At 32.4% G+C, this 25,365-nt stretch overlaps 1 protein-coding gene across 3 annotated transcripts in view; it reads left to right on the forward strand.

The window, feature by feature from the left end:
* The window catches only part of LOC114349376 (protein disabled), a 103,597-nt gene that overhangs the window by 64,299 nt on the left and 13,933 nt on the right, over positions 1 to 25,365 (forward strand). For all 3 annotated transcript variants that reach the window (XM_028299726.2, XM_050648085.1, XM_050648087.1), the window contains exons 10-13: positions 4,348 to 4,645; positions 10,631 to 10,830; positions 15,987 to 16,214; positions 22,910 to 23,321. In XM_028299726.2, coding sequence (XP_028155527.2) covers positions 4,348 to 4,645; positions 10,631 to 10,830; positions 15,987 to 16,214; positions 22,910 to 23,321 — 1,138 coding nt within the window. The remainder of the gene's footprint in view (positions 1 to 4,347; positions 4,646 to 10,630; positions 10,831 to 15,986; positions 16,215 to 22,909; positions 23,322 to 25,365) is intronic.

A 25,365-nucleotide genomic window follows, 5' to 3' on the forward strand; every position in this document is an offset into this window, starting at 1 on the left:
TTGTTTGATCGTTGTTCTGTGAAATCCATGTTCCTAATGTCCGTCCCACCTTGACTTTACAGTTTAGGGAACATAGGCAATGCAGTCCTTATGAGAGTTTTTAGCGCGGTGATGCCGATTTGATAAAAAATAATTTGTAATCGAACATTAGAGAGATTACATTAAAACTGTTTTAGAAAGGCACTCTACAATTTTGGGATTCATATGCGTAATAACGTATATTAAATAAACTTAAACGCATACGAATCATAAAATTGTAGATTGTCTTTCTAAAACAGTTTTAATTTAATCTCTTTAATGTTCGATTACGAATTATTTTTGATAAAATCGGCATCACATCGCTGTAAACTCTTATAATGCTGCATTGACTATGTTATCTGCATATCTTATGTTGTTAATATATCTTCCTTTAATTATTATTCCTTCACTTTGAGATAGTAATGCTTCTTCAAAAATGGCTTCACTAATATGCATTAAAGAGAAATGGAGACACAATACATCCCTGCCTAACTCCTCTCCTGATTTCAATTTCTGGACAGGGTTCGTTATATATTACAATTTGTGCTTTTTGATTCCAGTAAAGGTTTGTTATTATTCGTAAGTCCCTGTGTCTATGTTTTTTGTCTTTAGAATTTGGACTAATTGAAGCTTAAAATACAAAGACAAAACCTCGCAATTTTTACAGAATGGGCCGATTTGCATGAAAATTTGGAATTATGTTCACCTTATTCTCTACTTCAAAATCTATATTGTGCCGACAGGCGCTTTTTATTTTTCAAGGATGACAACTTATTGCCAAAATGTATAAAAAAGCTTAAAAAGAGTGAAATTTATTCAGATGCATTAAATAATGGTTTTCTAACACTCTAACTATAATTATTGACTGTTTCAACCCTTTAAAATAACATTTTTAAGGCTGAAAACGACCCCTAATTGTTCAAATTTGTTCAAAAAATCTAAGGAAGATAAAATTTGGATCGAACGGTTTAGGCAATAATGGTTTGATATTTCTAATATAATTTCTGAGTATTTCAACCCTTAAAAATTATTTAAGGATGAAAACTACCCCTCATTCCGATCTGGGAAAATGAGGACTGAGGTCGATGTCCGGAATGGAAATCGAAACGTCAAACAATAGTTTGCACAAAAAATAAACAGTTCCAGACCCTTGCATACTCTGGAGTGTATATTTATTGTCAGTAATCGATTGGCATGGTATAAATTCTAATAGTAATTTTTTGTTTTGTTGAAAGATATTTGAAAAATACTGGCGAGCACCTCCAATATGAAAAAGATACCCACTTACACAAATAAACACATCAAAGATGTTTCAACTTTCACGTGGTGCTGCGAGCGCAGATTCGTCCCGCCCAAAATGTACGGATACACGCATACACAAACATGTATATATACGTATTCGTATGTGTTGTATGGTTCCATGAGTCGAGTATGAATTAATGTATGCGTGTATATAAATTGCTAACGTACACAATACAAAAAACACCGCTAACTTACATTATTATGCTTCTAATTTAATTTCTCCATTTTTTTCCAAAAAAACTTGGTTTTTAACCATAAATTCTTCATTTTTTACCTTAGAAAGTTTAGTAAAAAAGCATTTTGTATACTTTAAGGTCTATAAGGCTATTAATATTAAATCCTTTTAAAACCGTTAGTCTCAAAAAGGGGTGACTTTGAAAGAGTTGGTAAAGGTAGTTTTTGCATGTTAGTACAAGCTTTAACTGCCAATGGGGTGTATTCTGTAACATTTCCGTTAAATTTAAGAGGCCTCTAAAATTTAACTTTTAACGGTCCTCTAAAACTTTTCGGTTAGATTGTCATTCTGTAAACACATATTATAGAGGACCGCTAAAATAATATTATTTTAGAGGAATCCTCTAAAAGGTTTTGGAACAAATACGGCAACGTCGCACGTTGATCGTTTTGAACTACTTTTAACCTAGAAATTGACCGAAAACTGACTGTTAGAGGCCAAAAACCTTAAGAAGAAGAAGAAAATGACAGTTTCCTAGAAAATAATATTTATTATAATATTTAATTATTTTTTAGTAAAACTCATATTTTCCAATTAAACATTTTTATTTATAAAGTTATACATTAAAATATTGCTGAAAAAATGCATATCTTATTTTTTCTTCTCCCCTTCGACACTAATTTTGGTCAAATGGTCTATTTTCAATAACATTAAGGTCATCTTATTAATCTGCATCTGGTTCTGAAACTTTACCTTTGTAATCATTTGGTACGTTTTGTAATGTTCCACAATAACTTTAAATAATTTTACCTGCATTAATAGGATTTAATTGCTTTGACAAACATCTTTGACTTCCAACACTTTTTCAATAACATTTCTAGGTACCTTACTAGTAGGTAGGTAATACCTACTTGCTTTGAAATGGTGATTGTAGTTATTTACTTGCAGGTCAATTATTTACTTTGTGTTTATGTTGTAATCTGAAATCAGCTCTACAAAAAGAAACAAACATTTGAATTTTGTTACTTATAGGTGTAGTGTGTCAATTGTAAAGTAAAAATGAGACTTACCTTTCATTATTATTTATTAAGTACTTCTTCACCAAATACATTATAAAAAGCCATTTTCCATTTTTAAATATTTATCTTCAGTATAAATACAAGAATAACAAACTACTATTCATACAAACATAACCCAACAAAAATAATCAAACCACATTTAACGGACTGCTAAAAATTTAGCGGGTACGTTTTGACATCCTCTAAAATATTTTTATTTAGAGGGAGTTTTAACGGTTTAGGTTATGATTTTAACGGATGTATGATTTACAGAATACCAAAATATTTTTAGCGGGCGCTAAAATTTTAGAGGCCACTAAAATTTAACGGAAGTGTTACAGAATACACCCCAATATCTCACCAAAAAATTTTCGCAAACCAACTTCTTGGGAATTAAAAAAGCAACAATTTCATATATAAACATTTTTTCGTATCTCTGATGCTAAACTTTCTATTCTGAAGAAAAAGGCATTTTTTACCAAACCACACAAATTCGTTATTCGCTTCTAACACCATTTTTTTTTAAACTAATCATTCTAAGCCAGTCTAACTTCTACAATCTATTAATAATACATAAATAAAGAAGACTGCATAAGACCAATGACTAATTTTAATTAGATGGTAATTATGGGGTTGTTTTCGCTCACTTTCTCGCTGAAAAAATAGGGACTGACTTTCTTTTCATTATAACTCACTCCATTTTTAAGATAGAGATTTTTTTTATTTTTAAAGATAGATCTCTTTAAATACTTTAAAATAGTTTCAACAAGTTATCCTCGAAAAATGCATAGTTTTCCCGTCTTTTGACTTGGAAACTACAAAATTTAGCATTTGACGAAGAAGAGCTAACCTTAGGGTTAGCATAATTTATTAAGGCCAAATCCGGACAGGGGTAGTCCAAGGGGTTGTAGAAAATGTAAAATGTGAATTTGACTGTGTTGCTACCTCTACATTGTGCATATAAATATGCGAAATGCATATCGCACAATTAAAAGTACGGCTGTTTCGCTACAATATGCAACTAACATTGAAAATTTCTGCCAGTTTAAAATACATATACACCTATGTTTTAACTTACTTTAGACCTAGAAAATAATATTACAGAACGATATAAAAAAAGATTTTTAAAATAGAAAAGGTAGTTAAAATAATAAATTGCAAATACATAATGACGTTATGTTTAATACACTTTTACTTAATTAAAAACAAACAACTTAAAAACATTCATGAAAAAGAAGAATGAAATTTTCCACCGTTAGGCCAAGTGTTTTCCATTTGAACGGTACAAGGGAAAAACAGTCAAAGTCGCAAACTGTCCAGACGAAATCCGGACGTATGGTAACCCTAGCTGATCTATAATAAAGTATAGCTCGGTTACTATTAAAGAAAATAAAAAAACCATTTCGTTTATTTTTTTTAAAGGTACATTTTTGTTAATAAAAGTTGTTTTGATAAAACGAATCATTTTGGAGTTATTAGCAGAAAACTGATAAAAAACATTGATTTTTTCGATATAAAACTGACAGTTTCGATACCGAATAAATCGAAAACTATTAATTTTATCAAAAAAATGTATAGAACATTTTGTGCTTAGAATCATTCTGTTTACCGATTTATGTGGTCAAAATATAATAAAAAATTTCCACCCCCATGGTAAAAGCGCCTTTCGGCATCATATAGATTTTGATCCTTGGACTATCCACTACTTATTCTTAAATTTTCAAGCCAATCGATCCATTCTGTAAAAATTGCGAGGTGAAAACCTTCGGTTGCTGAACTATATTACCTGTCTAGCTCACTATTATCCTGCAAATCGTCGTTCGACGGATAGTTATGATGAAGAATACTATGAGTGTTACGATCGACCAAGAAGGCGTCGCCAGCAGAGTAATTGGCAACATGGAAATCAAGCTGCAGGTGGGCACTCATCCAGTTCAAGAGATGTCAGTCCTTGGGAGGAAGAACCTCAAAGACGGGATCTTCGGGAAATGAGGGATCCGAGAACAGTTTACAGACATCCTCGAACACACTCATTCGAAAGAAGACGAGATAGAAGACTGACTGATAGTTGGGATGAAGATGACGATTATGAGTAAGTTTGTTTATGTTGTGTATGTGTTTTGTTTTTTCTTAGAATATAATAATTGGTAGAATGATGTTACCAAAAAAACGCAGAGGGACGCTGATTAATTGAGGATTAATTGCAATTAATCATCAACATACACAATAAGGGTCCAGTCTGCAAAGAATATTTTGTTGAAAAAGCATGCTGGTCTGAACCTAATTTCATAATGCTGTTATTAAATAGACATTACCTCATCATCATCATCATTGGCTCTACAACCCATGGTGGGTCTCGGCCTGTACCAGAATCAGCTTCCATTCCTTCCTATCCTTCGCCTTGGACATTACAGACTACAAACATTACCTACTTACCGTTAAAACTGGCTGGTGATGTGAATCTTTTATTTCTATTTATAGTGTTTCAATTGGTTTATGGATATCTTCCATCAACAATTATACAAGTCTTCGGGACTTTTGTAGATTTGCTTTATAATCTCTCCGCCAACGCGCAACCTTTAATTTATCCCCGGCTTACCCAGGACTCTTATATCAGGGCGACATGGACTAACATCAGCAGTAAGGTATACCGAAGCTGCCCTGCTATGCTCTAGGTCAGCCTCTAGGATCCTATTTGGCGCACGTATTTGGGAAATGTAAAAAACATTATTTTGTTTCCATCTGGTTCAGGAATTTTGGAGTTGCTTTTACATATAGCTATGCTACAAATGTTACCGCCACTCATCTAAAAAATATTTCATTATTATAACATACAAAACTACATATTATAATTATTATTGTTAAACTAACCTTTATATCACGGCTACGAAAACACACTTCACAAGTCATTATTGTCTTTGTATTGTACCCAAATAGTATTTATAGTAATATTGTCCTTATATACTTAAAAACTCGACAAATATTAAACAAATAAACGATATTATAAGAAAATTCCACTAAAATATACGGAAATACAACCACAAACAACTGTCAAATTTGACTTTGTCGTACGAGTGATGTAGGCATCCCCCCTTCGCTTCCGCCCACATAGTTACGAGACAACCTACCCCCTATCTATGAACCTTGGTTGGATCCTAGCACTCATTGATATTACTGCCGAGATACACGAGTTTCTCTACTCTATCCAGTAGGGCATCTGCGACTTCTGTACCGTCATCCTATATATAATTTTGTTTGCTATCATATATTTATGATTAATTATTTATATGGGAAATAAGCCACAATTAAAATGAAAAAATAATTTTATTAACGTTTCGACGCCCAAATCGGGTGCACAAAATATTACTAAAATAAACAAAAATGTTGTTGCTAAGTAAAAAATTCTTCTAATAATTTATTTAATCTGACTCATTTATATTGGCAATTCAGACATATATTATACATTTTAAAGTAGAAGACTTTAAAATGATATTGCCAATATTTATGAGTTGCGTTCCTGGGACGACTTACTGAAAGATTACATGAAATCATCCCGAACTCAAGAATATCCGTCACAAAAAAATTATAGCATGTGATCTGTCTTTAAAAAGACAACCAAATGCAACGACAGTAAAATTCTCGCGTTAGAGACTTCATAGTAAATCACAAGTGAAAACCAGGAAAAACCCTGTGATACTATCCCGACATCGTAAGTATTTGGTCTTACATTTAATTTACTCTCAAAAAATAATACCAAATTCTGACTTGTAACATGTTTAAATTATAAATAATATTAATAATACTAGATATATAAGTAACACTAAAATATAAAATATGTACTAGCTCGATATTATTGACTTACTAATCTTGGTATTTTCTTTCTATTGACTTCCTCTTTCAGTATGGGTAACCACATCCTACTGCATTCTACCGAGGAATTTGCGACACAATTGGTTTCATTTAGCATAATTAGAGCCGCTTCTTTGATTTTTCTCTTTTTACTATCTGATTCTTTCAGGACTATACTTGAATCTCTCCACTGAACTCTATGTTCAACTCTATCTCAAATATGTCAACACGCATGGGATAATGAACATAGAGTTCAGTGGAGAGATTCAAGTATAGTCCTGAAAGAATCAGATAGTAAAAAGAGAAAAATCAAAGAAGCGGCTCTAATTATGCTAAATGAAACCAATTGTGTCGCAAATTCCTCGGTAGAATGCAGTAGGATGTGGTTACCCATACTGAAAGAGGAAGTCAATAGAAAGAAAATACCAAGATTAGTAAGTCAATAATATCGAGCTAGTACATATTTTATATTTTAGTGTTGTTCTGAAGCTATTTTCTTGTGGCATTTTTATAATCAAGTATATTCAAATGGGAAATAAGCCACAATTTTACCTAAAAATGATTTTTTGAGAGTAAACTAAATGTAAACCCAAATACTTACGATGTCGGGATAGTATCACGAGGTTTTTCCTGGTTTTCCGTCGTGATTTACTATGAAATCTCTAACGCGAGAATTTCAGTACCACCGTTGCATTTGGTTGTCTTTTTAAAGACAGATCACATGCTATGATTTTTTGTGGCGGATATTCTTGAGTTGGGATTGATTTCATGTAATCGAATGAACTATCTTTTAGTAAAGTCGTCCCAGGAACGCAACTCATCAATATTGGCAATATCATTTTAAAGTCGTCTACTTTGAAATGTATAATACGTGTCTGAATTGCCGATATAAATGAGTCAGATTAAATAAATTATTAGAAGAATTTTTTACTAAGCAACAACATTTTTGTTTAATTAGTATTATTTTATATTTTGACAACGACACCCGACTTGGGCGTCGAAACGTTAATAAAATCATTTTTAGGTAAAATTGTGGCTTATTTCCCATTTGAATATACTTGATTATATTTTAGTATTACTTATATATCTAGTATTATTAATATTATTTATAATTTAAACATGTTACAAGTCAGAATTTGGTATTATTTTTTGAGAGTAAATTAAATGTAAGACCAAAGATCACATGCTATAATTTTTTTGTGACGGATATTCTTGAGTTGGGGATGATTTCATGTAATCGAATGAACTATCTTTCAGTAAGTCGTCCCAGGAACGCAACTCATAAATATTGGCAATATCATTTTAAAGTCTTCTACTTAAAAATGTATAATATATGTCTGAATTGCCAATATAAATGAGTCAGATTAAATAAATTATTAGAAGAATTTTTTACTTAGCAACAACATTTTTGTTTATTTTAGTAATATTTTGTATCTTGAAAACGGCACCCGATTTGGGCGTCGAAACGGTAATAAAATTATTTTTTCAATTTAATTGTGGCTTATTTCCCATATAAATAATTAATCATAAAAAATGCCACAAGGAAATAGCTTCAGAACAACATCATATATTTAGTTTCCTTAACATTAAGTATTAATCCACACTGATCATTAGACTTTGAAAGGTCTTTTCTGCAATTAGGGTGCACTAAAGTAAAGTGGGCATATCTAATATTGTTCACGGTTCCTCCATTCACAATAATTCCTTCTACTGTCTCCATTAAGGCTTCCTTTAATATTTACTCTGAATACAAGTTAAAGAGTAAAGGCGATAGTATACAGCCTTGTCTCACTCCTCTTTTTATCTTTATTTCATCCGACAGTTCTTGTTTAACTTTTATTCTTGCCATTTAATGTCAGTCTAGATTAGTAATTATTCGTAAATGTTTATCGTCCAATTCATCTTTTCTCAATAGTTCTAGCATTTTGTCCGTCAAAAGCATTTTCAAAGTCGATTGTATACATTTTGATTTATAGTCCGTCCGCTATAACTTTTCCGATGCGGTACGATTCATTTTCAATCAAATTAAGTCAAAACATAAATTGAAACGAACGTCGATGTGTATATACATTTTGTATACTGTATACTATATACTACACACATCGGCGTACGTTTCACTTTCTATTTTGACTTAATTTTATTGAAAATGAATCGTACCGCATGGGAAAAGTTATAGCGGACGGACTATATATCTCTGCATCTCTGTGTTCAGTACTTGGATACTGGACAAGGCTAAGAGTATTGCTAATGCTCTCCTCTAATTGTGTATATTATGGTATGTATTGGCTTTGCACGATGGTTCTTTGGTATTGTGACAAATGTCGACATTAGCCAATCAGTTTGAAATATCGCAATGTCACAAATTCTGTTAAAGAGACCACATAGTGTTTTCCATTAAAATTAAGGCTTGACTGATGGTACTGGAAGAGAGGGGGTTGACAAATGACAGATGTCTACTACCATTACACACCAAGCTGAATCCTAGCTGTGAGAAAGTAGGCTTAAGATAATTGAGACTTCTTTCTACTCGAAAGCTTCATTTTTCTGTTGCTACAATTATTAATAGTATGTGACATAAGAAATACATGAATGATGCAAAAAACAGGCAATCTACATCGAAAATTGTATATCAATCCGGTTATTGTTTTATTGTAAGTTTTATTTTGTTAAATTTTTTTATGACTGCGTTGTCGTTAAATTTAGTATTACGAATTTATGTTTAACGTATTTTCAACGAAAACTTTCTTTTAATTTATAAATTCGCCGCTCCTGCAATACTTGGAGCCGATCTACCGATGGATCCCCATGTAGTTTTGTCTCCTGAATTCACATCTGAAAACGACATTTCGATATCTCGAACCATCTTCGAGATAACCGACCTCAAAGTCGAAAAATCGAATTTTCGACTTAGGCATATACCATGTAAATTCAAGTTATACAGGGTGTCCCGAAAAGAATGGTCATAAATTATACCACACATTCTGGGGTCAAAAATAGTTCGATTGAACCTAACTTACCTTAGTACAAATGTGCTCACAAAAAAAGTTACAGCCCTTTGAAGTTACAAAATGAAAATCGATTTTTTTCAATATATCGAAAACTATTAGAGATTTTGTATTGAAAATGGACATGTAGAATTCTTATGTCAGGAGCCTCTTAAAACAAAATTATAGTGAAATTTGTCCACCCCATAAAAAATGTATGGGGATTTTGTTCCCTTAAACCCCCCCAAACTTTTGTGTACGTTCCAATTAATTCATAATTGTGGTACCATTAGTTAAACACAACGTTTTTAAAACTTTTTTGCCTCTTAGTATTTTTTCGATAAGCCAGTTTTTATTGAGATGCGGCTTCTTTTTCAATATATTTACGTAAAAATTTTATGGGGGTTTTGTTCCTTTAAACCCCCCTAATGTTTGTGTACGTTCCAATTAAACTATTATTGTGGTACCATTAGTTAAACACAGTGTTTTTAAAACTTTTGTCTCTTAGTCTTTTGTTCATAAGTCACCTTTTATCGAGATGTAGCTTCTTTTTCAAAATATACCTAAAAATGTAAATTATAAATAAATTTTCAGATTATTAACAGGTCTCTATAACCGTACTTAACCATATACAAATATGTGGTGGATTCGACAAATATTCAAAATATCTCGATAAACACTGGCTTATCGAAAAAGTACAAAGAGGCAAAAAAGTTTTAAAAATAATGTGTTTAACTAATAGTGCCACAATAATAATTTAATTGGAACGTACACAAAAGTTTGGGGGGGTTTAAGGGAACAAAACCCCCATAAAATTTGTATGGGGTGCACAAATTTTACTTAATTTTTTTTTTAAGATATTGCTGTCGTAAAAATGCCACATGTCAATTTTCAATAAAAAATCTCTGAGAGTTTTCGATATATGAAAAAAAATCGATTTTCATTTTGTAATTTCAAAGGGCTGTAACTTTTTTTGTGTGCACTATTGTATATAGGTAAGTGAGGTTCAATCAACCTATTTTTGACCCCAGAATCTGTGGTATAATTTATGACCAATATTTTCGGGACACCCTGTATATTGCATTATAAATTGTTAATTCCCATTTATATACGCTAAATATTGATTTTGTTATACAAATACAAAGTAATATAGAAATGATAAAAAAAGTTTTCGTTATGATAATGCTCGCATCCTCAGCTTGTTTATAAATATAATTTATAATTAAACGGCTTGATATTTTAAGGTACGAGGATGAACATTCGACACGTCATTGGGATAGGCATAGTTCGAGAGAGACTGATCGAGAAAGCAGGCATAGTGGAGGAAGTAGAGATCACGACAGTGATAGATGGTGTGATGATAGAAGTGATGATAGAAGGCATAGGAGAAGAAGGGACCCAAGAGATAGATGGTGCTGTCCTGACTGGGATCAGCCAGGACAAGGTAAATTTTCCTACTCATATTCAAACTCTTATTCTCTAATAAATTAGTTTGAAGCAATCTATGTAAGTATGTAATCACGTACAATGTAAAATATTTCTCGTCATTGATATCTGTAATTAAATTTTTGTTACGGATGTAAGATCTCGTTTGAAGATTTTTTTATTATTTAATAAATCAACAATGCACCTAGTCCTAAAACTAACCAGCATTTTACATTTAACTTAAACTACTACTTGCTGTCATAGGTATTCCCAACGGTTCACCTTAGAATCTAATAATTATTATTGTTGCACACTTCATTGTTGTGGCTAGGTTCATTGCCCGAATTTAAACTGACACTGACATTTATAGATTCATAGCCCAGTCGGGATACCATTTGACCTTGCATTTGGAGCTGCCCCAAATTTTATTTGTCTAATCTTTAGGGGGGGGGTCAATAGTAGTATAAATTTAAAATCTCGACTGAATTTGACCGTTGGGTTAGCCGCCATCTTGATTTTAAACGAGAACCGTTTTTGCTCAATATCTCCGCCATTTTCAACTTTTCGACAAAAAATGTATAAACTGAAATTGTTGGAAATGCGATTTTCTATAATTTCGTTTATTATAATTTTTTTCGTGCGGTCCTTATTTTCCGAGTTATGGGGAAAAATAATGACAGTTAGAGCATAATTATTGATTTATTGGATTATCCCGTTTATTATTAGTTTGACAACAAATTTTAAACTATACAAAAATGAAGATAATTAAACTTTGTACAATTTTGATCTCCTTAATTTTTTTGATAAAATCAATATTTAATGTAGTACGTATGCGGTAAAGGCGCGAGCGTAAGAGCCGATTGATTTTAAAGCAATTGTTTTTGTTCCATATCTTCGTCATTTTCAACTTTTCGACAAAAAGTGTAAGGACTGAAATTGTTGCAATTACGATTTACTACAATTTTTTGACAGAATCAGTGGCGGGTCTAAAAGGGGGGAATGGGAAAATTCCCCTCAAGAGGGTCCAAAATTAAAAAAAAAATGTTGAAATATTAAAATACGTCAGCTGACACGAAACTTAATTATCGACAGGCAAATTCAACTAATAAAACCCGCTAGTTAATAAAATTAAGTGAACTTAATGCATATAAGTTATTATTTATGTCTTTATGTACTTAGTTTGGTTGGTGTTTCATTGGAAGTTTTAAAAATTGTAAAAAATAAAATTCTCTTTATTTTTGTTTATGTACAATTATGTCGTAAATTCAATAATAAATGAGACAATTCAATAGTTATGTTTCCCCTACGCTTCCATTATTTTCCTCCTTAATTCGGAGAATATTGATCGCATAAAAAAATTGTGGAAAAGAAATTGTAGGAAATTGCGTTTCCAACAATTTTAGTTCTTACCGTTTTTGTCGAAAAGTTGAAAATGGCGTCGATATTAAGCAACAACTGTTCTCCTTTAAAATCAATATGGCGGCTAATGCAACCGCGGAATTCAGTTGAGATTTCAAATTTACACTACTATTGATCTCCCATAAAGGATAGAATTATAAAATTTGGGTCAGCTCGGAAAAAAGATTCAATTCAGTAATTATGCTCCCCCACCACTTTTTACTATTTTCCCACTACTCGGAAAATATCAACCGCATGAAAAAAATTGTTAAAAAGAAATTGTAGGAAATCATATTTGGAACAATTTTAGTTGAAAATGACGTAGATATTGAACAAGAACAATTGCTACAAAATCAATCAGGTTTTACGCTTGCGCCATTATCGCATACGTACTACCTTAAATACTAACTTTAGCAAAAAAATTAAAGAGACTAAAATGGTTTAGAATTTAATTCTCTCTATTTTTGTCGTAAAACTAACAATAAACGAGATAATTCCATCATTATGCTCTAACTGTCACTATTTTCCGCCATAACTCGGAAAATAGCGATGGCACGAAAAAACTGTAACAATAACAATGATAGAAAATTTCATTTTCAACAATTTTGGTTGTTATACTTTTTGTCGAAAAGTTGAAAATGGCGGAGATATTGAGCAAAAACGGTTCTCGTTTAAAATCAAGATGGCGGCTAACGCAACGGCGAAAATAAAGATTAGAAAAATAAAATTTGGGGCAGCTCCTAATGCAAGGTTAGACCTGTTATTCGTCTAACCCGACTGGGCTATTATCACTATCACACAAGTTAAAAAGGTTTGGTGCGTTTGAGCCTGCGGACTAGGTCTTCGTTATTTAAAAGTTCTAACACTTCTCTGTTTGTATGATTGTGGAGTCGGTTTTCGTGATCCTTGGCAATCTTTATTTCTTCTTTAATTGTTCTTATACGAAGTTCCCGATGAAGGTCTTTGTTGCGGATATACCATGGAGCGTTGACTATGTTTCTTAGTACATATTCGGTTTTTAACTCTTTGAAGGCAAGCATAGTTATTCTCACTAGTACAGCCTCATAACTGCAAGCCATAAGACCACACTGGTTGCAGAATTTGTTTATAAACTAATACCTTGTTCTTGGTTGTAAGTTGTGAGCTTCTACCTAATAACCATACAGTGGTGTGCAAAATTAACCGGACACCTTAAAAATGGGTCATTTTTGGTGTCTCGAATTTCCTAAACCTGTTGTCCGGTTTAAGTAATTTTTTTAATATATTATAGCCTTATTCTTTAACAATATCGCTGTAATAGTATTGTTGCTAATCAGTTGAATTTTCATTGTATACCGGGTATACCAATTAAACTGTGTTTTTTTCTCAAAGTTCGCATCACGCTGTGGAATATTCTAGTATTTATAAAATACTGAAATTAAAATCCAACTATAGCCTCATGCTTTCTCAACATTTTGTTTTTTGATTCACTCGCTTACATTAGACCATAAAAAAGTTATAATTAAGTAAAAAATGAATAACCATTTTCAATTTCGTTGCAAAACGAAAATACAGCCGAACCATATTCCAGTCCAATCAGAGAGTGCTGCAAGCACCTCTACCGGTTTCGAAACTCTGGTGGGATATGCTATATGCCATTAGAGTGAAAACTTAGTCTTATAATTAAGTATTTTCTATGGGAAATAAGCCACAATTTTACTAAAAAATTAATTTATTAACGTTTCGAAGCCCAAATCGGGTTTCGTTGTCAAAATACAAAATACTATTAAAATAAACAAAAATGTTGTTGCTAAGTAAAAAAATTCTTCTAATAATTTATTTAATCTGACTCATTTATATTGGCAATTCAGACGTATATAATATGTACATTTTAAAGTAGAAGACTTTAAAATGATATCGCCAATATTTATGAGTTGCGTTCCTGGGACGACTTTACTAAAAGATAGTTCATTCGATTACATGAAATCAATCCCAACTCAAGAATATCCGTCGCAAAAAAATCATAGCATGTGATCTGTCCTTAAAAAGACAACCAAATGCAACGATGACAGTAAAATTCTCGCGTTAGAGATTCCATAGTAAATCACGAGGGAAAACCAGGAAAAAACCTCGTGATACTATCCCGACATCGTAAGTATTTGGTCTTACATTTAATTTACCTTCAAAAAACTAATACCAAATTCTGACTTTAATGTGTTTAAATTATAAATAATATTAATAATACATAGATATACAATAAGTAATACTAAAATATAAAATTTGTACTAACTCGATATGTTATTGACTTACTAATCGTGGTATTTTCTTTCTATTGACTTCCTCTTTCAGTATGGGTAACCACATCCTACTGCATTCTGTGGTGCAATAAATAAATCGTCAGTTAAAATGTCAACACCCTCTATCTCAGAAAAGAAGCATTTGCGGACATATGTTTATAAAGAAAACTGTCATTATTTTTTCATGTAGAATTACTCCTTGAAGTTTGCCATACTTATTTAAAAACACCCTGTATTGATGAAAAACGTGGCTAATTGTTAAAGTATCTAACTTTTTTGTGGTCCAACATAAGCGAATGAATCAGAAAACAGAATGTTGAGAAAACATGACGCTATAGTTGGGTTTTAATTTCAGTATTTTATAAATGCTAGAATATTCCACAGGGTGATTCGAAGTTTGAGAAAAAAACACAGTTTCATTGGTACACCCGGTATACAATGAAAATTTACCTGTTTAGCAACAATATTATTACAGCGATATTGTTAAAGAATAAGGCTATCGGACAAGAGGTTTAGGAAATTCGAGACATCAAAAATGACCCATTTTTAAGGAGTCCGGTTAATTTTGCACCCCAGTGTATTTAAGTTTTAGTTCTTCAGTTTTCTTTCTGATATGTTCCTGCCACTTTAATTTGCTATCCAAATATAGCAGTGGGTATTTAACTGTTTTCTTGTACGGAACGATTTTATTGTTTATTCTAACTGGGCGATTATTAATTTTTTTATAAGTGAAATCGATAAGGCAGATTTCCCTTGATTAATTTTTATGCGCCATTTATTATTCCAAGTGTTCATTTTGTTCACTGCATTTCAGAGGTGTCTAGTTGTCCCTTCGAACGTTTCACCCACTGCTGGTATTGCAGTGTCGTCTGCCAATGTGGCCAGTTTAATATTTTCTGTAACAGGGATGTCACAGGTATATAATAAATATAGTATGTATATATTTACTTTGTTCGTAAATGCAATGCTATATTATCTACTGAATATTTTAAATTGCGATAGGTTGTGCTAGTTTACCTATTACTATGGTTCATTTTTTAAATAGGAGGAGTAAACTCAAAAGACACATTCACACCTAATAATGTCACTAGAAAAATAACCAGATTCATCTTCTCTTTTGGTTGATCATATCAGCCTTCGACGGTAATCCATAAATGTTATATTTTTATTCTAATACATCGCTAACGAATTCTAAAAACAACGGTTTTTTATATAAACGCAGACTAAAAATCTAAAAATTAAATGAATATCTCATAAAACACAAAAAAATCACCGATTTAACTTAATTAACCTACGAATTTTAAATGCCATTAGTGACAAAATTTCATAAATGTCAATAATGTCAAAATTTCATAATTTAGTGGAGTAAACTTGCCTACAGTTGGACGACTTACAAATAAGCATTACGGCGCGGTAAATTTAAATTACTCCTCCTATTTTAAAAACGAGGTTTTTTTAATAAAGAAACGTGCTAATATTTCCGAAATACTATTTTTTATAGATAAAACTAGGTATGGTAGTGGTAGATGGCGGGACCATAAGACTGAAGAAAGATATTATAGTAGAGAATCTCAAGAATCTCCTTGGGAAGACGAATATTCAAATGATCCTGAAGATTCGCCCCATTTCGTTACTAGTTCTAAGAGAAATTGGAAACAACGACCCAGTAGTGCTTCAGAAATGGATAGAAAAACGGGAGAAATTAAATCAAGACATCATCTAGGTGCAGGTAAGATATTTATTTCAAGTTTGATATTTATCGCGGATATAAACGATAAAAATATGGAAAGGATAAAATGAGTCGAAAAGTCACAATTGCATGCGTTGCAAGTTGTTAAAGTTCTACTTCTTCTTCTCTTTGTATAGACATGACACTGTCTGTTTTTTTCAATATGCCTCCAGTAAGTTGTCGTTCTGTACATTCTGCCTTTCATTTCTTTTCCAATATTTTTATGTCTTCATATTGTTTCATTCAAGCAACCTGCAGCTTTGTTTGCTCTATTTACTTGATGTTCCACTTCTGTTTCGAGCTTTCCGTAGGTAGATAGTGTGATGCCTAGAGATTTAAACTCCTTCACTTATTCTATTATCTGACCCTGCAGCTCCATTTGTCTTTTTTGGGGAAGTGCATTTTGTATTTTTTGGGGAAATTAACAGGTTAAATTTTCTGGTGGTTATATTATATTCTTTTTCTCATGAGCATCTTTCAGTGCGTCACAGTTTTTCGATTTCTTTCTAAAGAAAGAACATAACATTTATAACATTTATTCTAGTTGTCGATAGATGGCGCTATAATCGAAAAAAAATTATTTACGAATTATATAATATATCTACGAATATAATCTGTACAATTTATAAGATTATACAAATCAAAGAAAATACCATTTTATAAATGCAATAAACCCAATTGATTTGTTTTTATGCCAAATTGCAAATAAAATGTCACAACTGTCATATTTAACTAAAATGTCATGTTAGAATAAATGTGTATTATCACGGACTTACCTTTTTCTATCATTTGTGACGCACTGAAAAATGCTCATGAAAAGGACCATATTAGTGCAGCATACGTTGCAAATCATCTTCACTTAGAAAGATTAGTATTGTATCACCTGCATAGCAGATTATTTTAAATTGATTTTCTACCATTTGGTATCCTTTTTTTTTCTTACTTTTTGATTATTTCATCCATGATCAGGTTGGATAGTAGAACACTCGGGGAATACCCCTGTCTTATCCCATTGCCAGCTTGAATTGGATCTGTTAGTTCTTCTTCTACTTTTACTTTTATAGTGTTGTTCTGGTAGCTATTTTCGATCGTTTTAATTATTCCTAGAGGTACAGCTGGTTCCTAAAAAAACTGATACGACTCTTAGTAAGATTTGATTATTTTGAGCAGTGTATTTGATTGGTCTGACATTATATTATATTTATTATGACAGACTGTCAGTCAGTTAAAATAAACAAACAAACAACTGATTACATACACACACCGGCAAAATTAGCCGAACACGTTAAAAATGGGACATGTTTGATGTCTCGTATTTCATAAACCAGTGGTCCGATTTGAGTGATTCTTTCAGTATCTTATAGCCTTATTATTTAAGAATATCGTTGTAATAATATTGTTACTAGACAGGTAAATACCATTTTATACTGGGTGTACCAATCATACTGTGTTTTTTTCGTAAAGTTTGGAACACCCTGTGGAATATTCTAGCATATGTAAAATATTAGAATTAATACTCTGTTGTAGACTTAGGCTTGCTTATCATTTTCCTTTTCGATTCATTTACTTATGTGAGATAATAAAAAAGTTATGTACGTTAACAGCTATCCATGTTTTTCATCAATAAATCCTCATAGTAGGGGAGGAAAGTATACTAAATTTGCAGTTACTCGAGCGTTATGGGGACCTATTGGATTGTGAAGAGTATGTGCTAAAATCAGAAAAAGGTTAAGTTAAGTTTTTCATAAAGTGGGGGACTTTTCATTTTTTAGTTTAATGTTCCATTTGAAACAATCATTTTTCTCCGATTATAGCGCTGTCTATCCATAATTCGAAAAAATATGTCGAATAAAAGTTGCTTATTTTTACGTAAAGAATCTAAATCTGCAATAAAAATTGGGGGCTCCTATTTAATATTTTAAATTAAATCCCCCACCCCACCTCCGTGGGGGCTCGTGACACCCCACGGAGAGGGGTGGGGGGTAAATTAAAAATTATAAATACGACCCCGCGATATTTTGCGAAATGAACATCAGATCGTAAAACTGCAAAATATACCTATTCAATATTTTTCAAAAATCTACCGAATGGCACCAAACACAACCCCCCACGGAGGTGGGGTGGGGGGTTACATTAAAATATTAAATAGGAGCCCCCAATTTTTATTGCAGATTTGGATCCTTGACGTAAAAATAAGCAAGTTTTATTCGCAACGTTTTTTCCTATTATGGATAAATGGCGCTATAATCGGAAAAAACGATTGGTGGAAATGGAAAATTAAATTGAAAAATGGAGAGTCCCACACTTTATGGAAAACTTAACTTAACTTTTTTTGGTTGTAGCACCCACTCTTCACAATCCACTCCAGGTCCCAAGAACGCTCGAGTAATTGCAAATTTACCATACTTTTCTCCCCTACTATGAGGATTTATTGATAAAAAACATGGTTAGTTGTTAAAGCACATAACTTTTTTATTTTCCAACATAAGCAAATAAATCAAAAAAGAAAATGTTAAGAAAGCATAATTCTACAATCAAATTTTAATTTTAATATTTTATATACGCTGGAATATTCCACAGGGTGTTCCGAACTTTAAGAAAAAAACACAGTATGCTTGTTACACCCGGTATAAAATGACATTTACCTGTCTAGCAACAATATTATTACACCGATATTCTTAAATAATAAGGCTATAACATACTAAAAGAATCACTCAAATCGGACCACTGGTTTATGAAATACGAGACATCAAACATGTCCCATTTTTAACGTGTTCGGCTAATTTTGCCGGTGTGTGTATGTTTATTCATAAATTGTAATAATTTTAAGGTCTAAATTTTTATATTATTTTGAATTTCTGCCTTTGCCTTTTATAAAGAGTATATAAAATATAAATGATAGTTTTGACATAAAATGGGGTTGTTGTTATCATTTTTATTATTATTAAGGAATAAAACAAACGACTTAACTCAACAATATGTATATTAAAGCAAGAATTGAAAACCAAATTAAAAGATAACTGGGCACTATCAGAGGCAGCAAAACATTTTAACATAAGCTGAACTACAGTTTTTCTATTAATAAAAAATGGAGGGGAGAAGAAACTCTCGAAAGAGAGCAAGGGTCTGGAAGACCAAAACTATACTAAATTTAGGTATGTAAAAATAAAATTAATATTTTGTAATATCTCCATCAGCAGTGATAACAGCTTGTAGTCTTTGGTACATCAGCGTGAAAGGAACTATGAAATTGTCTTCTTCAGAGAGCTCTTCCCAAACCTTGCTTTCTTTCGAGAGTTTCTTGTTCTCTCCATCTTTTATTAATATTAAAAACGGTTGTTCTGCTTACGTTAAAATGGTTCGCTACGACAGATAGTGACCAACCATCTTCTAATTTCATTACAATTCTTGATTTTAGTTCTTTGCCAGCATGTGGAGCCATTTTTTGAGGTTGAACAGAATAATTTATCTGACAAATTTTAAGATTTGGCAGGGACAGTGACAGTATGTAAATAATTAGTATTTATCCTTCAAAATACACTGCTCAATTTTCTACAAAACACGCTTTAAGAGTCGTATCAGTTTTTTTTTGGAACCAGCTGTACATCCCTTGCGTACAATAAATGGATAAAGTCTTTTAATTTTATAACCTTGTTCTTCTGCTAATATTATAATTTCATTCATTACAATATTCCAGCTACAAAAAAGCTGATATGAATATTACGTGGCGCGAAAAGGTATTTTCATTTTGATGCAAAACAAAATTCTAGTTTTATTTTAAATTATTTTTCCATAATATTTGCTCAATTTGAAGTAAAACGCGCCACAAAATAGTAACTTTGATACAGTTTGAATTTTAAACTCTTTTGTGGCGAGTTTACTTCAAATTTAGCAAATATTATGGAAAAATCGTTTAATATAAAACTATGTTTTGCATCAAAATGAAAATACATTTTCGCGCCACGTAACATTTATATCAGCTTTTTTGTAGCTGGAATATTGTATGCGCCACTCATTTTTACGGCGTTTAGCGGTTTTTTATTCTTGTATCAGGAGTTTTTGAAAGTTATTTATAAATTAAATGTATGGAGTTGAATGCAATATTTCTCGATTACACGTTTCTTCCTCTTAAAGTGCCGTCTCCTCAATGGAGGTTGGCTACTACAATTGCAAACTCTTCTCTGTCTTCAGCTGTTCTTATTAGCTGTTCAAAATTTAGCCCTGTCCATTGTCGGATATTTCTGAGCAACGATAGTCTTTTCCTTCCTAGTTCCCCCCTTCCCTCGATCTTTCCTTTCACTATAAGTTGAGCATATTGGTACTTATTATTTCTCAGTATGTGGCCCAGGTATGATGTTTTTCTAACTTTCACTGCGTTGAAAAGTTTTCTTGTCTTTGTCTTGCCTATTCTATGTAGCACTTCTTCGTTTGAGGTATGCGATGTCCACGAAATTTTGAGAATTCTCCGGTATATCCACATTTCAAAGGCCTCCAACTTATTTATGGTTGATGTTTTAAGGGTCCAAGTCTCAACTGCATAGAGAAGAGTCGACCAGACGTAGCATTTGGATAAACGTAGTCGAATTTCGAGATTTATTCGAGAATCACAAAGCAGTTTTTTGATTTTTTCGAAAGATTTTCTGGCCTGTTCTATTCTCGATCTTATTTCTAGATCAGGATTTAGGCTGCTATCGATCCAACATCCCAAGTACTTAAATCTATTGACTTGTTCTAAAATGTGCCCATTTATTGTGCAAGGTTGAGGCACGTTTTGGTTTTTTCGGATTGAAATCACTTTGGTTTTTTTAATGTTTATTTTCATACCAAACTGCTCACAGGTCGAGTTGGTCTTGTCGATGAGTCGTTATAGACCCAAGTCAGAATCCGCAATCAACACCGTATCATCGGCGTATCTGATGCTGTTGATATTTACGCCATTCACCTTGACTCCATCCTTGGAGTCCTCCAGTGCCTCTTTAAATAGAAACTCGGAGTAAAGATTAAACAGCAGAGGCAACAGAACACATCCCGGTCTAACTCCCCTCCTAATTTCTACTTCTGCGGATGTGGAACCCTCGATCCTAACTCTGGCGTTTTGGTTCCAGTACAAGTTCTTTAGTAAATTGATGTCTTTTCCATCTAAACCGACTTCTTGCAAACGTTATAATAGTAGGTCGTGCCTTACTCTATCAAATGCTTTTTCTAAGTCTATAAAGCATATAAATATATCTTTCTTTTGGTCGTAGCATTTTTGCGCGAGAACTAGTAAATTGAAGAGGGCTTCTCTCGTTCCCATGCCGGCTCTGATTACACGTTAAGCTTTATAAATGGTCGCCCTTGTCGCATTACCTCCCAAATGATCTAGTGTTCATCGAATGTACACTAGATTTTTTTTCTCTTCGAAATAGATTAAAAAAAAGTATTGGGGTGGCCGGTAATTGAACTCGGATTGCCCGTTGCCTTGCCAGATCAAATTTAGCGTTGTAACCACTACAACTACATAAACCATTTCGGGAATAATCGTTAATTGGATTATACTTTTGTAGCTTAATAACTTCTAAACGGCTTAACCGATTTTGATCACTAAACATGAGTTTGAAACGTATTGTCAAGTAGTATCTGATGCATCTAAGGTCAAGTATGATAATTGGAGCTATTACAGGCATTATTGATTTGGTCATACTTATGAAGCCTATTACTTAAAAATTCGAATTTTCCTGGATATGAGGTATACACCGTTAGATTCGTCTAGAGTCCTTCTACAAACGCTCAGTTATTGGCGCAATTCGTAGGTTGAAATTTTGAGTAATTATCGAAAAACCAAAATTTTCAAAGTTTAGTTTTTCAGTTTTTCGGCTATACTGAGCCGTGTGTATTTCTGATCGTGACAGCTTAGACACCATTTGAAAGCTTAACTCAACACTATTTATTTGGTGTATCTGCGGTTCTCCTGTCGCTTTTTGAACCGAAGATATATACCTCCAAAAAATATGCCGTTTTGTACCTACCAAGTCCTGTAGCTGGCTTATGGGTGGTCAAAAGTCACAAACTACACCGGTTCTGAATCGGCCTTGACCCCCTCTTCAAACACAGAAAAAAATTCAGATTGGTTTAACTTTTCCACACACATACATACATATATATCCACAAACATTTGCCCTTTTTTAAATAGAAATTGAATCATATTTCTGAGCTCGGTAACTTTTGAATGGTATAACCGATTTTCAAAATTAGACATGCGTTGGAAAGGTACAAACCAGTACTATTAGAAGCCGCAAAGGTCGGACTTAAATTTTCGAAGTTTTTGGGAGTTTTGGGGACGAGAACGAAAAACAGACATTAATTAGGAAGGGCCGTAAAATCCACACTCTTGGACCAAAATGGATGGTTGACATATGAATGGGTGAGTCTTTTCCTGAACTTTAAGATGGGAGTTGGCCCAATTTTCAATTCAGTCAGATTTAGAAAATCGAAAATTTCCTGTATATATAGTGTCGCGTGTAGGGGGGTTGTGCGCCACTGGCGATAACTGCCGTTCTCTAGTAATTAATTCCACGGCAATTCTCCGGGTCCGATGTGTTTCCCTTTTTGAAGAGAGGTGTTAGGATGCTGGATCTCCATTCTTGTGGTATTCTGTTTTGTTCTATTATTTTTTGGATTAGTTTTTTAAAGTTTGTGCTTTAAATTTTTTTAAGGTGGAAGTGATGGTGAAAGAGATAGAAGATACAAACCTGGTAGAAGATCCCGTAGTCGAGATTCTCAATATTCAGAACCAACTCATAGGCATAAATCCGATTTGGGTCCACCAATAAAAAGTGCACATCGTTACAAATTTCCAGAAGAACCAGTAATCAGTAAGAAAATTCCCTCTGACTTTAAAATAGAATGTAATAAAAAACCTTCAACTCTTACGCGAAAGAAAACCAAAGACAGTCCCAAGTCTGAGGAAAATATGGCCAGTACTTTCCCTAGGAAGTCAAGTAGTCGTGGAAAATTAGTTTTTGAGAATGACTTTGTTTCTCCAGAACCTAGTCCTGTAATACCGAGTAGATTGACATCGAAAATCAACTTTGAGAATGATTTTGAGAAATCGCTGCCAGTTGAAAGGTTAGTATTAAATATTATTTGTAACTATATAGAAAACCAGCACATACCAACAGATATCTAAATTACAAATCTAATCACTACATCAATGTTAAAAAGGAATCATTAAATCCTAATACGATAGAGCCAAAATTACTTGTTCTAACGAAAATTCATTCTGAGAAGAGAATCAATTGTTAACATCTGTTTTATTAAAAAACGATTATCCTCTGTTGTTTATAAATAAGAAATTGTCAGGAGTGTTAGTAAATAAGTATGAAAAACTTTAAGGGGTAATTCTACATGAAAAAATAATGACAGTTTGCTCTATAAATGTATGTCCGCAAATGCTTCGTTTCCAAGATACGGGTTGTTGGAATTTTTTTTTCAAACTGCGAATTTCTTTATTGCTCTAAGACCGCTTGAGCTATGAAAATTAAATTTGGTGGGTTTCAAGAGATAGTTATTGCGCATTTTTTGGCAAACAAATAACAATTTTATATTCATCATTGGCGCGCCTACGGGTAATGGTCTGAATTTTTTAAAGAAAAAAATAGTACGCCACTGAGATATTTCAAATTAAAAATTATTTTTGTATTTCACGTTTAATTTATGATAAAGAACCTTTCTTGTCTTTTTTTCATATGGTGCACCGTTTTTATGCAAAAAAAAATAAAACATCTTCGCGCGTATTTTTCATTTCGTAATACATTATCAAGAACTATTTTACAGAGTAATTTTATATTCACCATTGGCGCGCGTACGGGTAAAGGCCCGAATTTTTTAAAGAAAAAAATGGTACGCCACTGAGATATGTCAAATTAAAAATCATTTTTGAATTCCTCGTTCAATTTACGACAAAAAATCGTTTTTGTCTTTTTTTCATATGAGGCACCGTTTTTATGCAAAAAAATAAAATATCTTAACGTTTACAAAGTATTTGAAATTTTCTGTGCATATGGAATCTACCTCGAATAATTTGTAAGCGTTAAGATGTTTTATTTTTTTGTATAAAAACGGCGCCGCATATGAAAAAAAGACAAGAATGATTTTTTGTTATAAATTGAACGAGGAATTCCAAAATGATTTTTAATTTGACGTTTCTCGGTGGCGTACTACTTTTTTTCTTTAAAAAATTCAGACCATTACCTGTACGGGCGCCAATGGTGAATATAAAATTATTCTGTCACCTTTAAAGGAGGTAATTTTAAACATTTGTTGTAGCTTTGCACCTAGTTAAAATCTTTTTAGTAACATTTTCTGTTATTGTTCTACTTTGGTATTATTAGATTGGGGAGTTCTTGATAATGTATTAAGAAATGAAAAATACGTTCGAAGATGTTTTATTTCTTTGCATAAAAACGGTGCACCAAAAAAATACAAGAAAGGTTCTTTTTCATAAATTAAACGTGGAATACAAAAATAATTTTTAATTTGAAATATCTCAGTGGCGTACCATTTTTTCTTTAAAAAAATTCAGACCATTACCCGTAGGCGCGCCAATTATAAATATAAAATTTTTATTTGTTTGCCAAAAAATGCGCAATAACTACGTCTTGAAACCCACCAAATGTAATTTTCATATCTCAGCTGGTCTTAGAGCAATAAAAAATTGGCAGTTTGAAATAAAAATGTCAACACCCTGTATCTCGGAAACAAAGCATTTGCGGACATACGTTTATCGAGCAAACTGCCATTATTTTTTCATGTAGAATTATCCCTTAAAGTTTTTCATACTTATTTACTAACACCCTGTATAAAAGGACTATCCGAGAAACTTAAAACAATAGGAAACAAATTCAACATTACAACAACATTCAAAACAACAAACGCATTAGATCTATTTGATCTAAAACTAAACCTAACAATGAACAAGAAAGAACAAAGAATTTTATTTATAAAATACCTTGTGAATGCGAACATTTTTATTTAGTTTGAAACATCAAGATCATTAAACGTTAGAATTATTGAACATCAATATTATACTAAAATTAAAGAATTTGATAGATCTCAAATATGTAAACACGCATGGGAAAATGAACATAGGGTTCACTGGAAAGATTCAAGT

The sequence above is a fragment of the Diabrotica virgifera genome, chromosome 4, assembly GCF_917563875.1.
Source record: "Diabrotica virgifera virgifera chromosome 4, PGI_DIABVI_V3a".
NCBI classification, from domain to species: Eukaryota; Metazoa; Arthropoda; class Insecta; order Coleoptera; family Chrysomelidae; genus Diabrotica; species Diabrotica virgifera.